The 18491-nt window shown below is 38.2% G+C and overlaps 2 protein-coding genes across 3 annotated transcripts; both read left to right on the forward strand.

Annotated features, from left to right (window-relative positions):
• Window positions 1-369: 369 nt before the first annotated feature.
• Window positions 370-9672, forward strand: ist1 (IST1 factor associated with ESCRT-III). 2 transcript variants are annotated; one of them, XM_077519109.1, is made up of 10 exons: window positions 370-577; window positions 4861-4964; window positions 5060-5240; window positions 5316-5403; window positions 5473-5556; window positions 5643-5753; window positions 5832-6008; window positions 7624-7725; window positions 8190-8229; window positions 8300-9672. In XM_077519109.1, exons 1-10 carry the CDS (start codon window positions 537-539, stop codon window positions 8458-8460), a joined length of 1089 nt encoding a protein of 362 aa, XP_077375235.1. In that variant the 5' UTR covers window positions 370-536; the 3' UTR covers window positions 8461-9672. The 2 variants fall into 2 exon arrangements, with proteins under 2 accessions (XP_077375235.1, XP_077375236.1); XM_077519110.1 differs by lacking the exon at window positions 370-577 and adding an exon at window positions 2869-3000.
• A 2507-nt stretch (window positions 9673-12179) lies between these two features.
• hp (haptoglobin) lies at window positions 12180-16932 on the forward strand. The gene is made up of 4 exons (XM_077519112.1): window positions 12180-12326; window positions 12563-12651; window positions 13846-14129; window positions 15950-16932. The coding sequence occupies exons 1-4, from the start codon at window positions 12322-12324 to the stop codon at window positions 16508-16510; spliced, it is 939 nt and encodes a 312-aa protein (XP_077375238.1). The 5' UTR covers window positions 12180-12321; the 3' UTR covers window positions 16511-16932.
• Window positions 16933-18491: the final 1559 nt, after the last annotated feature.

Here is an 18491-nt window from a genome sequence, read left to right on the forward strand (position 1 = left end):
TGCTTGACATCCCAACCACTAATACCGAAAACTTGCAGAATGGAGGATGGATGCTGAGTGATTTAATTATGTAGACTTAAGTAACACAAGTGATCAGATGGAACATTTAGTGTAATCAAGTAAAATAGCAAAGTGAATACACCCCAATTATTTTCTTGATATATTTCAGCATTTGGATTGCTGGAAAAGTCCACATTGCTTAGAATTTTGAAATGTTCGACGATGTAAGCAGTCTTTGAATGCACCGTGTCTCGATGAAGAGCGGCAGTGACGTCATTGTTCTCTTTATGATCATCTTTTCTTTATAGATTAACCATAATGATTGAGTGTATTGAAAACTTGACGACCAATATTAAAGCACAAGCATTTGCCTGTTACATATGGCACAAGTTATCCATGAGCGAACCACCCGCGTTTCCTTACAGAATCATGCGGTCGCTTAATAGTTCGAGAATTTAGACCCAACCGGTCATATACGTAGTGTTTTACAACAGTATTTAATTGTATTTATAAGTCCACATTTACATGTGGATGAAATGGATAGGTGCTTTTTCGGTCGACAAGACGCATCGAACAGGTATTACGTACACAACGCACGCGCGCCACCGAATGGAGGCGTACACAACCAGACGGAAATATTTAGGATTTATTAACCTGACGGCGCGAAACTGTAAAATGACTTGATCGATTTAAATGAACACATGATTTGAAGCGGTCCGTTCGGGGAAGCGTATGGAGGATGAAACTTCACGGTTGTACCTTCAGCCAGCTCCAAGTTGTTCTGTAGACACGCCGCTGTCAAAAACGAGTTGCGGCCTCCTTCAAAATAAAAGAAAAATAAATAATTCGCGAACTGTTTTAATGAAGTTGAGTTAGAAAAGGCAGTAGTGTCTGCACTAAAGACTGCCATCACCCTGATTTATAAAATCTCGTTCTTATCCTACCACTCCAGTTCTGTGGAGCATGACAAGCCTGGGGCCCTATCAGCAAAATTTGATTTTGCCACCACCAATAATAGTGATTACTGGTTTCATGTTTTACTCTTTTTATTATGAACAACCTTGTAAAGCTATGTAAGACTTGCTAGTTTGTAACCCACAATGATTAAGGCCATCAAAGTAGACAACTGGTTTGCAAACTTGCAGGCAAATCTTTGAAGTACAATACAGTACTGCAACATTTGGCAAATTCAGCAAATCTCCCTACTGGCCACACAGAGCCCCAAAGAGAAGCCTCCCTCATGTGTCAATCAGAAATGTTAGCGAATCCAGCAACACGAGCAGCCTTGGACTGATTTACATTGAGTACTAAATTAGACACTGAATGTCTTCTATAATCGTTCTAGACCGACCAACATAATAAAATAAGCCCATTATTTACTTACAGTAAACACAATTTGATTTATTATTTTTGTTTGGAATAACATGCAACAGAAAACTGACCAAAAAAAGACAATATTATATAAAATGCATAAAAAAATATATAAAAAATACTTAAATATTGATGTGAATGAACAGAAATACGTGAAACCAGAAAATAACGTTATAGTTTCATAATAATAATAATAATATTAATAATTAAAAAAACAAATAATTATGTGAGAAATTATGTATATTTAAAACTGTCCAAAATCTTAACAATCCAGGCAATCCAAACATTTGGCTCTATATTCAGGATTTTTGTTCTGTGGGAGTGGTATGGGACGTCCCTCGACGACCCTTGCGTACGGCATGGCTGGAGCAAAGCATGGATGCACAGACAGGTTAAGCATGAACATGAGGGGAGACCAGTCCGGTTCTAGGAGATGCGATAGGACCTAAAACAAACAAACAAAAAAAACCTTGGCAAAAATACTTTATCACAAAGCTGATGTTGTCTTTCAAAATAAAACGCCTCTGAAATATACAATTTGACCAAAGCTCCTGATTAAAAAAAAAAAAAAAATGATTTAAAAAAAAAAAAAAAAAAACTTTTAGCAGGACGAGATCTGGGGAACACTTGACTACCCCAGTACTCTAAGAAATACATGTTCTTTCATTTTTCATTTCAAGATAAAAGGCCTATGAACCTTTCACCTTGGACTATTGCCGCAAAATAAATAAATACATACATAAATACAGTATAGGCTACTCACAATCAATCGGTACAGACATAGAAGTACAGTACAGATCAGGCACGGCTCTCTCCTGATGGAGGTACTCAGGGCGGACTAAGGAAATAATTCATGAATATAATTTATATTAAGTACAATGCTGGATGGGCTACACTGGGGCAATACAGATTTCTGATAGCTTGGTGTAGCGGCATCCTACAAGTTGTTAAGCATAAATAAATAGAATGCAATGATTTGCAAATCATGTCCAACCATATGTTTAATTATACACCTCAAAGACAAGGGGTCTCATGTTTAAACTGATCAACTTTATTGCTTTTAACAAATAATCATGAACTAATTTCGAATGTGCAACGCGTTCCACAAAAGCTACCTGTGCCAAAGGGGAAAAAAAAAAAAACCTGTTCAAAATAGTGCATGGGGCCTATAGTGCTGTAGAAACATACCAGTAACACTGTCAAAACAATGTTTCCATAGCTTTGCACATTTTGTGAACTGATGTTTGTTTTTTGTAAATCTAAATTGGCTTGTAACAGCTGAAAAATACACTACATGTATGCTCGTATTGGACGGAGAATTTTTGAACACCAGACGCTGGCACAAGACACAAGCTAGATTTCTTTCTTTGAGGCGACAATGTCAAATAATTCTCTTAAATGAGGTCACAGGTGGGGAATATCTTACCTTCTCAAAGCTTTTACGTCATTGTTAAGATCAATCATCAATGAGTCATTTTGCATAGTTCAGTAGGTCCGATGGCGATTGTGTTCCAGTGCCCTCCCCAAAAAGAAAAACCCATGACGTCACAACATACAATCACGGAAGTGAACTAGGCGACGGAAGCACAGAGACAAACATTGAGTTTCGTACTCGACTGCTACTGACAGGTACGTTATTGGCACAGAATTTTCGGTGACTTACTGAACCGTGAACAGCTTTCGGACATATTAGTGTTGTGAAACCCACCACAATGTAACCCAGACATTTTGTTGCTTCCTCTTTAGCGCAGAGCTCGGCTAGCTCGGCTAGCCAGATGCCAGACAAGACTGATCAAATCATATTTGCTAACTTTGGTAGGATCCACTCGTGTTTCACTGAATGTTTAAAAAAAGTAAGGTATACTTTCAAAATGTGAACAATGTCGTATCGGGTTGTAGAAACACGACCCTGTTTCAACACCGTGCGGGCTAATGTTTATGCTAACTGTTGAGTACTACGAAAAAAACTGCCTTTTTCCCTTCAGTGAGCGCATTTTCAGTTTGCTATTTGGAGTTATGTTGTTCTGCCGTGGCTTGGTCACGCTCACATGATTGAGTGACTCACGGAAGTGGAGGGACGCGGGGGAGGACGACGGTAAATGTTGTGTTTTTAAAATCAGGCGCATGCGAGTGTGTTTGTGTTTACATTTTAAAAGTTCCATCATTATCTGACGAATCCATTGAAGCAAGCATAATTATCTGGTGACAATCAGCGATAAACAGACAATATAAATGTTGACGCCTAAATTATTTGTTAGGGTGGTGTGTCTCAGTGATAGTGGCCATCTCGCAAGCCTGGGGTTGGGTTCGATCCCAGGCCATTGTGACCATGTTGAAGTATCCTTGAGCATGGTACCGAATCTCGAGGCTTTTGTAGTTGATACCATTCGTTAAGATAGCGTCGTAAGCAATGGAAAATATGAACCATCGTGGCAGATCTGAGTATCAGAAGAGAGCTTCTGAACTGTTGAGTAAAAACAAAAAAAAAACAAAAAACACACACACACACACACGTGTCTATTTACTTCAAATTTGGCAGAAGCAGTAGAAAAATACATAATAAATGACATGGATTTGAAAAACAGGCCTTATTCAGGTGGGTTTGTCAACTCTAAATTTGGGCTGTGTTGTCTGAGTCTCATAATGTAATTGATCTTTGTAGGGCATATTTTGTAAGTCACAAGTAGTGGTGGATAAGATCACATAGTTACCACTTTTGATAACCATTCAACGGCGATACACGCGTACTAGTGGTGCAAAAGTCACTGTTGGGACCGGGTCACTGATTTTGGATCAGAAAAAGACATATTTTGTTGTCACATTTTAGAAAAAGAAAAAACAACAACTTTTTCCCATTAAATAAAAAAAAAAATAATAATAATTCAAAATGTCTAATATAGCCCTTTTGCATTTAGGAACGGAACTTTAAGTGCAATCTGGGGCAGAATAATTAAAGCCAGGTGTACCAGCTGTCATTTACTGCTACCAGCCAGGCACTCATAGGTAATGCTAAAACGACTAGCTGCTAGCAACTTACGTCTGTGACTTCTTCCGTATCATACAATGACGGCAAAATTAATTAGTGGTTTCTTCGCGCCCTAAATTAGCAATTGAATATGAGTTTGAGATAGTGTTGTTTTGTGTTGATGTTGCTCGCAACTACAAAGTTGATCAAATGATATAGAAAGCCTAAATGTCTAAAAGGGAAGTCAAGTTATCCACGATGTGGGCCAACTTAAAAGCAAACGTTTACTAAGGCTATTTGCATTGCCATCAACTTTATTTTGAGCCTTCGGCGGTGTGGTACATTGAGTATGTTTCAGCTTTCTTGACACGTCTGAATGGTGTTCACTGTGAATGCGCACTGCTGTTCCCCCACCAACCAAAACGCGGATCTTTAAATGATCTGAACCGTGGGGCCTGATCCGAACGGACCACGGATCAATGATGATCGCGTACCGATGTAATCTTACGGCCTTTTAACCACAGAGACGACACTGCAGACATGGTGCCAGGGGGCTTCAAATCTGAGAGGTTAAGGGTCAACCTCCGGCTTGTCATGAATAGACTCAAGCTCCTCGGGAAAAAGAAGAGTGAGTCCTGACCCGAAAGAACCACACAAGTGCCGGTTTTGGTCTTTTACCCGTGCGTCACATTCTGCTCGTCTTTTCTTCAACTTCAAATGAAGCTGAGCTCGCTCAAAAGGCTCGGAAGGAGATCTCGGAATACCTGTCATCGGGAAAAGACGAGCGGGCGCGAATCCGCGTGGAGCACATCATCCGAGAGGACTACATGGTCGAAGCCATGGAGATCCTGGAGCTTTACTGCGACTTGCTCCTGACACGCTTCGGCCTCATTCAGAGTATGAAGTAAGGCGGAGATTTAGCTGAGCGCATCAAAATGCCAAATGAACTTTTAAAATAATTGTTGGCTTGCCATTTCAGGGAGTTGGATCCAGGATTACAAGAGGCTGTGTCCACTCTGATCTGGGCAGCACCTCGGCTCCAGTCAGAGGTGGTTGAATTGAAAATGGTAAGCACAAGAATCGCACATATATTAGCTAGTCTCCAGCCTTGACATTTTTCACTTAAAATCTTCCAGGTGTCAGAACAGCTGTGTGTAAAATATAGCAAGGAGTATGGCAAGCTGTGCAGGACAAACCAGATTGGAACAGTCAATGAAAGGGTTGGCATTTTTTCAGTCTCTCCTATGACTTCCGTTCTGCCAAGAAATATGCTTCAAGTCTGATCAAATGTTTGCTGTGTTTGCAGCTGATGCACAAACTGAGTGTGGAGGCTCCCCCCAAGATTTTGGTGGAGCGCTACCTGATTGAGATAGCCAAGAACTACAATGTTCCGTATGAACCTGACGCCATGGTTCGGGTAAGAAGAGAAGAAGGCGGTAATCAGGATGTTGTCATGTTGTTTAGTTACCGGCACAGCATTCTTTTTACCTGACAGCCTGAGGTGGGTTGCGATGAAGACCTGATTGACATGAACAATGACAAGAAGTCAGGAGGAAGAGGAGGAGGAGGAGGAGGTGGAGGTGGTTTCACTGCTCCTCCCATGCCCATGCCAATGCCCATGCCCATGCCTATGCCCATGCCGACACCATTCAACTATCCAACTCCCAAAGGAGTAAGCTTACTATTTTCAAAACCTTACACTAACTGTAATTACACTTTTCAGTTTTGTTCTATTTAGAAGACCATGATGTCTATTTTGGGAGTTAGCATTTATAGTCCTATTAATAGGACAGCATTACATTGACTGAAATACTCCTTTCTGCACGTATGTCTAGGATGGGTAACATATTGCTACTTTCACTGTCAAGTATGGGCAGTTGCACACTTTGATTTTTTTTTTTTTTAAAGTGGTGGAAGTCTTTCTGTTCCCCACATGGCATCTTCTAGGGCTGCTCAATTATGGGGAAGAAATAATAATCACGAATGTTTTGGCAATAATGGAAATCACAATTAGTCAAATAATTATTTTTTGATACAAAACAAGAAAATATGTAAGCATTTAAAAATATTAACACCAATTAAAAAATTAGTAACAATATAATTATGTAAGTTCCTTTTGGACAAAAAGAATTTATAATAATATCTATTTATTTATTTATGTTGGCACAACTTGAAGTTGGAGTGCAGCTTGCGCACTGTGCAGGAGGACAATCATTTATTTTTTGTTACGAAACAAGAAAATGTTTACACATTTAAAAATATTAAGACCAATTTAAAAAAAAAAAAGTACAAACACAGTTTAAGTTCCTCTTGGACCAAACAATTTATAATAATTATTCATTTATGTGAGCGAAAACTTGAAGTAGAAAATATTAAGACAAATACAATTCTTTGAAACGCTATAATTATGTGAGGCCCTTTTGGATGAAACTAAATTTATTAAATTATTTATTTTAACATTTAAAAAAGATGCAAATGTATAAATTTAAACAACTGAAAAATTAGTATTATTTCTTTTTTTTTTATGATTTTGTAATTGTGGAGTGCAATAGTTGAAATTGTAATTGAAATTCGATTAGTTGCACAGCCCTAGCGTTTTTGAACAACCAATGAGAACATTTTACTATGTCAACAACAACTGGTACCATTCTGAATTATTTTGATTTCATTGTAACACATAAAAGGCGATGCAGTTGTGGTATGTAATATTGAAGGGAATCTATGGGTGCCTCACGATTTGATTCCGATTCAGAGGCCCACGATTCTGGGGCCTACAATTTGATTTGATTCCGATGCATCACTATATTGGCTTACATCTTATAGTCCATGTAAAACACTGGTACCTTTTTAAAACAATTGCAAAACTGAAGAGCAAGGATTTATATTATTAAAGTGACATGACAACCTGGTTTACGTTAGTGTCAACACAACAAAGTGTCATTGGCAGCATTTGCTGTAAGAAATGTCTAACTTCTCCTATAATAATACATTTACAAAAAAATTCAAGTTATTAACATGATTTAGCGAATCCTGTATTTTAATACTTGAATCCTAGTTTTCTTTTTATGTAAACTTTAAAAATCGATGTTTAATACCTCGTAATCGATTTAGAATCTTTTTAAATAATAAAATACATGAAAAACTTTGCAAACTATTGTGAATTTGTACATTTAAAAGATAGTTTTGCGACACGATACTAAATGGTCATTTTGTTATTTTTTTTTAATAGTTTTTTTCCAAATACTAATAAAATGTCATAATGTTTTGAAAAATCTGTTTTCCTCCAGGAACCGTTCAATCCAGCCGTTGGAGCTTACAACAGTTTCCCGCCCGGCGTGGGAGGAGGGCAGCCCCCTCAGCTGCCCACTTCTCCCCCCACATACGAGTCTGTAAGTCACCCATCTCCTCCCATCCATGACCCCTCCGTTCCCCCACAGATGGACAGACAGACAATCGGACAGGGCAGGGCATCACTCAGGGAAGAGTTGTTCACTTAGCTTCTGCTGTTACCTCTGCACGCATTTCTGCCTCTTTCCCCGAGTAGCCTAATGTTTTTGTTGTTGTTGTTGTTGTTGTTGTTGTTTTGTGTGCATAAAAGTAGGTAGCACGAATGGCTTGTACGTATTGTATTGTAAGCACTAACAACTCAGTAGTCCCGCTAACCGACCTGGGATTAGATTGGACTGAGCAGTGCTGCCTGCCGTGAAAGCGCAAAAGGTGGTGGTTTCCTCATTGAGCCCCACAAGCATTTGACTTTTGTTTCTTTTCTTACAACACTAACAAACGTAACATGTATAATCGAATATGATACTCTAAGTCAGACGTTGTCACAAACAGCCTTCATCTGTTTCAGATTGATGACCTAAAAAACTCTCTTCCTTCCCAGACCATAGGTAAACCCTGTCAACTATTGTGTGTATTTGATGTTACGGGTTCATCTCATTACATTTGAATGTCATGCAGGTCCGTCATCACAAATATATGACAACAACGCTCTCCCAGAACTTCCTTCCGTCCCAGACACACTCCCGGCAAACTCCTTGGGCGGGAATACAGCCACTTCGGATGACATCGACTTTGATGACCTAACACGACGCTTTGAGCAGCTGAAGAAGAACACTTAAGTGTTTTGACAAACATGCAGGCTGGCGTTGGAGCCTGGCTACAGAAAGTAGAACATGCTCAAGGCTCGGAATTTGTAAACAGATGTAAAAGAAACTTTTACCTTACTCTTTATCTTACCTCGTATAGATTTATTATGAACATCAGTGGGGTTGGGACAAAATAGTGATTTTTTTCCCCCCTAAGTCCAGCAAGATGACACTCAGTTGGTACTTTGTTACTGCTTTGTTGTGAAGCTAACTACATAAAGTCATTCTCACTTCATCTTGCTTGGCCTCACTCGGAAATCTTACCTTTTATATTTGTGCGATATGCGTTATAATATTTTTTCTGTCGTTCGCCGTCTTGTCTAATACCAACTCTATGCCGTCATTGTTGGCATGTACTTTGATGCTGTCAGCTTTGCCACTGATTCATTCAATCTCCTCTCAGACCAGTTAAACAAGTCTGACTGCCCAACCCGGCCTGTCTACAGCTTTGTTTGTGTGACGAAGTTTCAGTTCCTGTAATACCTTTAAAAAAAAAAAAAAAAAAAGTTCAGGATACATGAAGCCTTCTCTGTTCCCTTACTTTGTAACAGCTTGAGTGTGCAGTCCAGAATACATTCATCAGTTGAATGCATGTTTTATACACTAAACGAGTGGCAGTTGGGAGTGGTTTGATTTTTGACAAGTCTGTTTATATATCCAAATAAAGTACCCTTGGGTTTAGCAAATATCTGCAGTGTATCAAATGGCATGACCCCACACAACTTGATTTTACATGTACATTTTGACCCCACACAGATACAGTAGAGTAGATTGTTCCCTATGTGTCACGTGTCTTAACACTGTATGTGCATAGCTGCATTTGCCTTATTCATCTCTCACCAGAGGCCTTGCCAGTCTGTACTAGGATCGCAAAATATGCACTTGCTATCCATTAAGACTGGATACGTTTCCTGTATTTCGTTTTGTAAAGGTGTCACGTTAACCACGAACTATTTGGCGAAAGGTTATGTGATAGCATCAAAAGTCTTGCATGTATACCACGTGTTCACCAACCTAGACACTCCCGTTATTGCTAATAGACGGCTGCCTGGAATGAATGAATGAATGAATGAATGAATGAGCAGATTCTGGAAAGGATATGACACTGCAGAACTCCACTCTTTTGTTTTCTATGTTGGACAAATTTGTTTTCCCATCAGTATAATAAAATTCCAATTTATTCAATGTCTTTGGAATGAAATGTTTTGTGTGACGAACATGTATGTATTAAATGTATTCCATCCTATTATAATCAATTGTATACTGTATTAATGGCCACAGACAGTGGTTTAAATAAGATGTTTATTCAATTGGGCGACCAAGGTTCGTGATAAATTTGTAGTCTACATTTACACCTTATCAGAAAATAATACACGCATGGACAGCACGTCAACAAACCCATTTTAAAGTCATCTTCACGCTGCCCACTGATGGATGCTAGTTGAAACAAAATGGGTTGTTACTAGTGATAAGAAAATGGAACTATATGAAGCACTAAAAAAAAAAAACTTCTAGATGGTGCTCTTGGTTAAAAGATAAATTTATTAAATTTCCACTACATCTTGAAACCAAGAGTTACATCTAGTCAGAAAATCTCACAAGTGTTTCATGAACCTTCATTTGTCCATCACCCTCTTAAGTGTAGATTCTAACTGACAAAAATACTGTATTGAAAAAAAAAAGCAAGTAGGCCTACAATAACTAATAAATAGGGAATTTTAAAATTATGTGTTGCCACACTTCCCTCAAAGGTAATTTAAAGGGACAGACTTGTTTTTAATTCAAGTACCACCTTTTCAATTGGTTTTTTAGGTTAACTTAGAACAGCATTACGGAATGTTTCCAGAATTTTACGACTCATTTGTGGAAGACATATGCACTCTTTGTGACACTTTGCACACAAAAAGTCATGCTTACGCCATTCAAATGATCAATTTTTGCTCCGAGGTGCCAGCCTACCCATTGTGCTCAATACAATAATATGCAACATTTAAAACTCATTTGCTCCCAAAACACATAGATACGTTCTATTTTAAATGTTGTAAGTGTCCCAAAGACTTATTTATACTTTTTGTTTGTTTGTTTGTTTGTTTGTTTATACCTAGAGCAGGGGTCTCCAAGTTCGGTCCTCGAGAGACCCTATCCAGGATGTTTTCCATTGTCTCCGACCTTCATCACAGCTGAATCTAATGATCAGCTAATCAGCAAGCTTTGCAGAAGCCTGATTACGATCCCGATCATGAATCAGGTGTTTAGAAACATGGAAAACAGGCTCGATTATAATTATTATTATTATTATTATTTTATGATTAGTTTTATCGTAGATTACTGTGGATTTATTACCTGAGCAATATATCGATAATCGTGATATCGTGAGATAATCGTTATTGTTAGCCTTGTATCGCATATCGTATCATATCGTATCGTGAGGTACCCACAGGTTCCCACCCCTATTCAGTAGTCTCATTTACGTGATCTGGATGTCAACGGTTTCTGTAATCATAAGCAAAAGCATCCCATGATTACAAGTCTGACTCGGCTTCCAACAGCAAAATGTACAGTACGTCTCACCTGTATGTTTTGTGACAACTGCAAACCTTTCCAGATGAAAAAAAAATGACAGTAAGTGTTCGAATTTGGAAGTTCACACAAATAGATGACGTCTACTCGTTTAACCAAAAGGATGTGACACCTACTGTGGGTGCAGATGAAGCCTCGTTTGTGGTTGCAGTCGGATGATAAAACGAGCTGAAAAGGATTCTGCTTCACAGAAGAACAAAAATGCACCATACTCACCCAACGAGGCATCCGGCAAGTCTGATGAACATGTTTGCTTTACTTAACTCAGGCAGAAAGAGAGGCTGTAACAGCAACTGGTCAAGGTTGTTTCTGTCAACATATGATAAGCAAGAAGGCTTTCTCCAGGAAAACTCTGCATGTCTTCTCAATACATTAGGAAAATCACTGCAGACACTCAAACAAGATGCAAAATGAAAGTAATATCATGGGGGTCTGCAACTGGCAGCTCTGGAGCCACATGTGGCTCTTTAGTCCATCTCCTGTGGCTCCCTGTGGATGTATCTGTCTTTGAAAAAAAAAGAAAAAAGTATAAACTAATATTATTTTACATATTTATTTTTTATTTTTTTAGATTAAATATTCTTAACATTAATTAATAATTTAGATCAAATTTAATAATTAAATATTTAAAAAATGTTGGAGTCCATATTTTTAAGTGGTCATAAAAAGAGTCATGAAAGTTTTAAAAATTACCTTAAAATGTCAAGCAGCTGAAGGCAATGTCAAATGATAATGAATGATTTCAGTGTGCATAAAAAAAATAACGGAATTGGCCTAATTTTTTCCATACTATTAGAAAGGAGAGGGGAAAGATCACTAAAATGAAGTAAATGTACTTTAATAAAATCTGGAGTGGAACAACAATTTGTATAAAAAGTAAGTCAAAAAATAATACAAGTTATGATGATCTTGGCATAACATAAAAAAAAAAAAAAAAAAAAAAACTTGTGAAATGGTTTCCCGTAAAATACATATCACAGCTGCATGGGTACACAGAGTGTAAATAAAAATGTTCCTGATTTATATTTATTCAGCCGAATGTTCTGTTCCCAGAGGACAAACAACTGTGTCATATGATTTCAGAGGGTGATTTCGCAACGATTTATTTCTGATTCCAGGAATCCCAATGTCACAGTTTAGTGTTGCAAATCCAGGTTGAACGCACCTGCTACATATAAAGCCAACCACTTGTCACACAAATGAGACAAGTGACCATCAACATCAGTGAAGAAGGTTGATATTTAAAAAAAAAAAATGAGGTAAGACAAATTTTGTTCATCTGAATATAAATTAACAGAGGTGCTCTTCCTGATTTGTATTCATATCAAACAGTTAATAATAATAATATTACTAATAATAATAATGATAAAAAGTTGTATAGCAAAAACAAAACAAAACACATTTCTATTTGGATGATTATACTCTTGATCTTCATGATTCTTTATTTTACTTTAAAGTGGTATCGAATGTTTGTTCACCATTTGATTGTTTGAAGGTTTTCTCTGGCTGCCTTCCTCTCTGCAGTGTGCGTCTATCTGGCAGATGTGACGCACACTGAGCAAAGGATACAACTACCTCAGTCAGGTAACACACACCCTCCCCGGGTATATTGTAAACTCGGTAACTAACTGGCTTGCCGATCACTTCGTCAGAATGGCTATTACAGTACTATTGATGTCAACAGTTTCCATAATTACATTTCATTGTAATGTAATGCAAGAAGACGTCACAGCAAGGCTGATTGTATTGTCATCATTTGGTTGCAAAAAATAAATAAATGCATAAATATGCTAATCTAACGTTGAATCAAGTTTAAGCTCGAGGTGAACAATAACTTCTGATTAGCAAGTGGTCCTGTTCAGAAAGTCTGTACCAAAGACCATCCCAGCTCTCCTGCTCGTCTGGGGGAAACGCCTCTCAAATGTCGCTAACGTCCGAGCTCATCTTCATCATCATCTTCATCAGTCTCTGCAGCCAGCCTCGCTTCATCCGGATGTCCTCTTGCAGCTCTTCCGAAACTTACTACACGAAGCTAGCTACATGTTACAAACACTCGAAGTTTGCATGCACGGCTAAGAACGAGCACACACGACATCGTTACGCGTATTGATTGACAGTATCGAGAAACAATCGTTAAGATGATCCATCCGGAAGCCACAAAAAAATCCTTGAACCCACCTTTAAGAGAAGATAAAGTCCTCAGGTTGTTATCAGTTAGCTCAAAACGTATAAATACGTTCTATTTTAAATGTTTTAAATGTCCCAAAGACGTGTTTATACGTTTGTGGTTGTTGTTGTTGTTTTAATGCTAGAGCATACAGAAGGTTTTGATGCAACCTCTCAACTGCAAAGAACGGTTGAAGAAATTGTAGTTATTGCTCAAATGGCCAGCAGGTGGCAGCAGAGCAAAGGAGTTCAACCAGGGCCTTGTAAAAATTCTAAATCGATTTTTGAATAATGATGAAACTTGTATTCTAATGCTAATTACTGCAAAACGGAAACAGATAGAAATACACTTTTTCCTGATGAAAGAAGAGACTTTAATCTTTCTTTTGGTAGGTTCCATGTTTTTATTGCAATAGAATACAATATTCTATAGGCCTTGCAAAATCAGTCAAAGTTCAGTAAAACAGCTGGGAGTGAAGGGGATTGCTTCTGTGAAAATGGCTGGGAGTGAATGATTTCGCATTTAACAAGATCAATGAAGACAGTTTTTCTCCATTTTGGTGATAGTTTGTGATTTGTGATCGTTTGTATGTTGCACTGCTTATTTTCCAGCTTCCAAGTTACTGACTGTGAGATCTAAACGGATGATTGGCGGCACCCTGGCCCCTCACGTGCCGTGGCAAGCCATGGTCTACCTGAATGACAGTTTGCTGGACGGAGGCTTTGCCGGTGGCGCGCTCATATCCAACCTCTGGGTTTTGACAGCAGGCAGGAATCTGTTTGTCAGAAAGAGTCGGCAGGACACTCGTGGAAATGATCCCATCATTCCCAAAGTGTATATGGGAATTTCACATCGAGCAGAGGCCACAGCGGCCAATGAGGTTGCTGTTGAGAGGGTGAGCATCAAAAGTATTTAGATTAAAGGGAGTTTGACAAAACTACTTTGGGGAAATTAATGTTTTATTTTCAGTTTCATGGCTTTTTGAGGAAATGTACTGTGGGAAAGTTGGGGCAGTTTATACCAAGAAATCTCACAAAATAAACACCAGAAATGAGCTCATCGGAAGTACAGCCAAAGCCAAGATAGGCTGTTTTGCGGAAAAAGTTAAAGAGAGCAAACGTATAGTTTGGTCAAAGGGAAGTAATGGGAGTTACGGTACTAGTGTTAATTCTGTCTGCTATTTTTAAATTTAGTCTTAGTCTTAGTCTTTAGTCCAATTTCAGTCACGCTTGTTAGTTTTTATCACAATTAGTTTACCTCATCCCATTTTTATTTAGTCCATTTTTAGTCTACTATATAAATCTAGCATTTTAGTCTAAGAAAACAATTTTATTCATCTAGTTTTTGTCAACAAAAACTGTCAACATTTTAGTCTAGTTTTAGTCAGGAGAACCGTTTTACCCCTGTATATATATATTGTCAGCAGATTTATTGAACCTTTTCGAATCTAAAACTTTTTCACATAAAATGCGCATCTTTTTTTGATTAAAACAAACAAACAAACAAACAAAAGCAACTTCACACACAATTACAGTGGCTATTATGGCTCCATGCTATTAGCTAGTGAGTTAGCCAGCATTAGTTAGCATTCACATTATCATTGTTGAAACGTTATAACAGTTGGATTAATGTTAAGTTATAACTATAATTTACTTTAAAAAACAAAAAACAAAAAAAACCTTTCACAGTGGATCCACCTCCTGTCTTTCCCATGTGTTTGTTCTGTGTGTCACATGACAGCATCACAGTGACAGATTAGCAGAGACAAGATCTTACAAAGTCATGTAATTTTCATCTCGTTTTTGTTCATGAACTTAAATGTCCATAGATTTTAGTCCAGTTTTCATTAAGTGAAGGACATTTTTGTCTCATCTTCATTAGTCGATGAAATTGCAGTTATTGAAAAGAAAGTTATTGTTATTAACTCATTCACTCCCAGCCATTTTCACAGAAGCAGTCCCGTTGGCTCCCGGCTGTTTTACTGGATTTTGACTGATTTTGCAAGGCTCACAGAATATTGTGTTTTATGGCTATAAAGGCATGGAACCTATCAAAAGACAGATTAAAGTCTCTTCTTTCATCAGGAAAAAAAGTATGTTTCTATCTGTTTCCGTTTTGCAGCAATTAACATTAGAAGAGAGCTAAGTTTCAACAGTTTTCACAAATCTATTTAAAATTGTAAGTAATTTAGCTTTTTTTCTATATGGCCCTGGTTGATCTCCTTTACTCTGCTGCTACCTGCTGGCCGTTTGTGTAATAACTACCATTTCTGCAACCGTTCTTTGCAGTTGAGAGGCTGCATCAAAGCCTTCTGTATGCTCTAGCATTTAAAAAAACAAACAAAAAAACGTATAAATACGTCTTTAGGACACTTAGAACGTTAAAAAAAATGTATTTACACGTTATTGGGAGCAAATGAGTTAATGAGGGTTTTAGTCTAGTCTAGGTGAAGAATGTGTGTTGACGAAATTCTTTTTGTCTAGTTTTTGTTGACGAAATTAACACTATATGGTACATCGGTAAAAGTATGATGAAGTTGGAACGATAGATGTAGCTAAGTTGTTCTTAGAGAGGAGGATGCAGAAGATAGGCTTCGATGGAAAAAGGATGATATCCTGTGGTCAAGCCCAATGGAAAAGAAGAATAATGAAATTTCTGAGTGGGTGAAAGAAACACTCATCCATGAAAAAGCTAACTTTCCATTCTTCTGTGCAGGTTATTCTCCACCCAGGTTTCCAAAACCAATCTGACTGGGATAATGATTTAGCATTGATCCAGCTGAAGCAGCCTGTGGTGATGGGACCCAAGGTGACCCCCATTCCTCTGCCAGAGAGAGACCAGGATCTGCTTGCCAGGCCGGGGGCTTCAGGTGTCATCACCGGTTGGGGTTACGGTATTCACCTGACAGTCGCTGAATCGTTGAAACACCTGGTGCTCCCTCTGGTGCCCCACGCTGTTTGTAAGGCGGAATATGATAACAGTCAGTACACGCCAACTGTAGACGAAAACATGTTTTGCACAGGACCAACCAAGTTTGGAGAAAATGTGTGTATGGGGGATGCGGGGGGTGCTTTTGCTGTCAAAGATCCCCAAAGTGGAGATGTTTTTGCAGCGGGGATCCTCTCTTATGATAAGTCCTGTGGGCAGTCCAAGTATGGTGTCTATATGGCGCTTTCCAAATTTATGCCCTGGATAAATCGTGTCGTGAGGGGAGATACGCAAGAATCGTCTGCTCTGCGGAATAGTGCTATGGCTAAAATGGATTCATGGCAGTGATGAAGATCCACCATTTTTGTGCAATTGTTAACTCATTCACTGCCTTTGACGAAAAAGACGTCAAATGATGCATTTTTTTGCTGGTCTGGCAATGAATGTGTTAATAAATAACTTTAAAAAAAAATCAAAGTGGCCCTTGCAGCTTTCTATTTTTCTGTCTGTGGCCCTCAGAGGAAAAAGTTTGGACACCCCTGCTGCACATTATATCAACAATTTATAATTGCTTCATTGATTTTTACCACGTTTAACTCATTCACTGCCATTGACGGAAAAAGACGTCAAATGATGCATTTTTTGCTGGTCTGGCAATGAATGTGTTAAGCAAGCAGCAAATACGAGTTGTTCTTTGTAGTTCTTGAACTGTTATGGATTTAAATAAATGAATAAGGAAATTTGGAATAAATGATGATTTTGCAGACTCATCCCTCTCATAATTGAAGTCATTCCTTGAAACGCAGAATCAAATTTGAAAACGTGAATAACATAACGGGAAATATTGGGTTCACAAGAGTTTTTACAGCAAACTGCAGAACAAGAAGTACTTTTATTTGCCCATCTGTGATCTTTAAGTCCAAATAAATATCTCATAGAAGATGATATGTGCCTGATATAAAATGTAATAAAATCACAAGACGTTAAGAACTAGATTAAAAAATGTCATTGATGGTTCAATAATGCAATCCAGTTAATTTAACTTGTCTTGTGATTCATAACTAGAACAAGTAAAACCAAACTGACAACGGTGTTTGGGACACCCTTCCATCATCGTCAATCAATCAATATATCAAGCCGAACCAAACTGTAATTGTCAATCCATCAACATTATTTTAACTCGTCTTACGTCATCGCCAAATTACAGCCATTATTTTAGGACCAACAGTAAATTTCATGGCGGTAGTCAATGATTCATGAATCAATGATGTCATATTTAAAGCAACACTAAGGAACTTTCAGTTTGCATTGATTATGGTGGTGCCATCTGGACAAAAGCAATATGGGGCAGATGCCACGGACTTCCGGCTTCCAGTGCAAGTTTGTGAAGGTTGATGTCGAAGTCCCGCCTCCTCCGCGGCTGGGACTCATTTTCCGCCGTGGAGTTTCATGGTTCAGACCAGCCCACCTTTTTTTTTTACTATCCAGCCGGTTTTCCATCTCTCCATCCTTCGGAGCAGCTGAATCTAATGATCAGCTCATCAGCAAGCTTTGCAGAAGCCTGATAACGATCCTGATATTGTATAGTATTCGGGCAGGAGAAACAAGATATTTGGCCATCAGTCACCGGAACGCCTCCATCATAAATTCCCGAGTCACTGCACAGTCTGAGACTCCACAGAACTTGAATGGCTAGATTACAAACAAATACGTAAATGGAGAAGGCCCTTAACTAATAACGTCCTGACTCTGTTTATAAAACTAATGTCAGGAAAACGAGCATGAAAACAACCAATTTATAATCTTTCCAAATGTTCTTGTGTTGCTGCAATTGTCCAGAAGATGGCGCCACAGCATCATTTGGAACTCAACACTGCTTACATCAGTTTTTCCTCCATAGATAAAATGACCATACAACCAATGCATATTTTTAAATGTTTTTTTTTATTTTTTATTCTTTGATGGTGAAACTGGTGAATTCACTTAAAAAAAGAACAATTAAAAGACAAGACACATTTTTCAAACTAAGACAAGGTTAAAAATGTTGTGCGCTTCTTCCCTTCAAATACGTCAAGTTTGAGAAGTGGACTTTCTTGTCTCATTCCTTTTTAGGTACGTTTAGATCCTTGTCAACTTAATAAATAATAAACAATTAGAATCCTTTCATCACAAGGAAACATCAAGTAGTCACATTAAACATTGCAGGAACTGTACAGATAAATTACTTTTCAATAATATAAAGCAGTAACAGGCATCGACTGGGCCTGCGATCTGTTTTCAATTCATTGAATTTTCAGTTACATGCATGCATCACATGCTTCTGGAAGTT

The sequence above is a fragment of the Festucalex cinctus genome, chromosome 4 (genome assembly GCF_051991245.1).
Source record: "Festucalex cinctus isolate MCC-2025b chromosome 4, RoL_Fcin_1.0, whole genome shotgun sequence".
In the NCBI taxonomy this organism is placed as follows: Eukaryota; Metazoa; Chordata; class Actinopteri; order Syngnathiformes; family Syngnathidae; genus Festucalex; species Festucalex cinctus.

Bases quoted from the DNA above. Each gene is read 5' to 3' on its own strand.
- hp (XM_077519112.1), top strand. The intron at 12,652-13,845 runs GTAACACACACC...CTTATTTTCCAG, and splicing joins GATACAACTACCTCAGTCAG to CTTCCAAGTTACTGACTGTG. The intron at 14,130-15,949 runs GTGAGCATCAAA...TCTTCTGTGCAG, and splicing joins ATGAGGTTGCTGTTGAGAGG to GTTATTCTCCACCCAGGTTT.
- ist1 (XM_077519109.1), top strand. From the start codon at position 537: ATGGATAGGTGCTTTTTCGGTCGACAAGACGCATCGAACAG. The intron at 578-4,860 runs GTATTACGTACA...TTTTAACCACAG, and splicing joins CGACAAGACGCATCGAACAG to AGACGACACTGCAGACATGG. The intron at 5,754-5,831 runs GTAAGAAGAGAA...TTTACCTGACAG, and splicing joins AACCTGACGCCATGGTTCGG to CCTGAGGTGGGTTGCGATGA.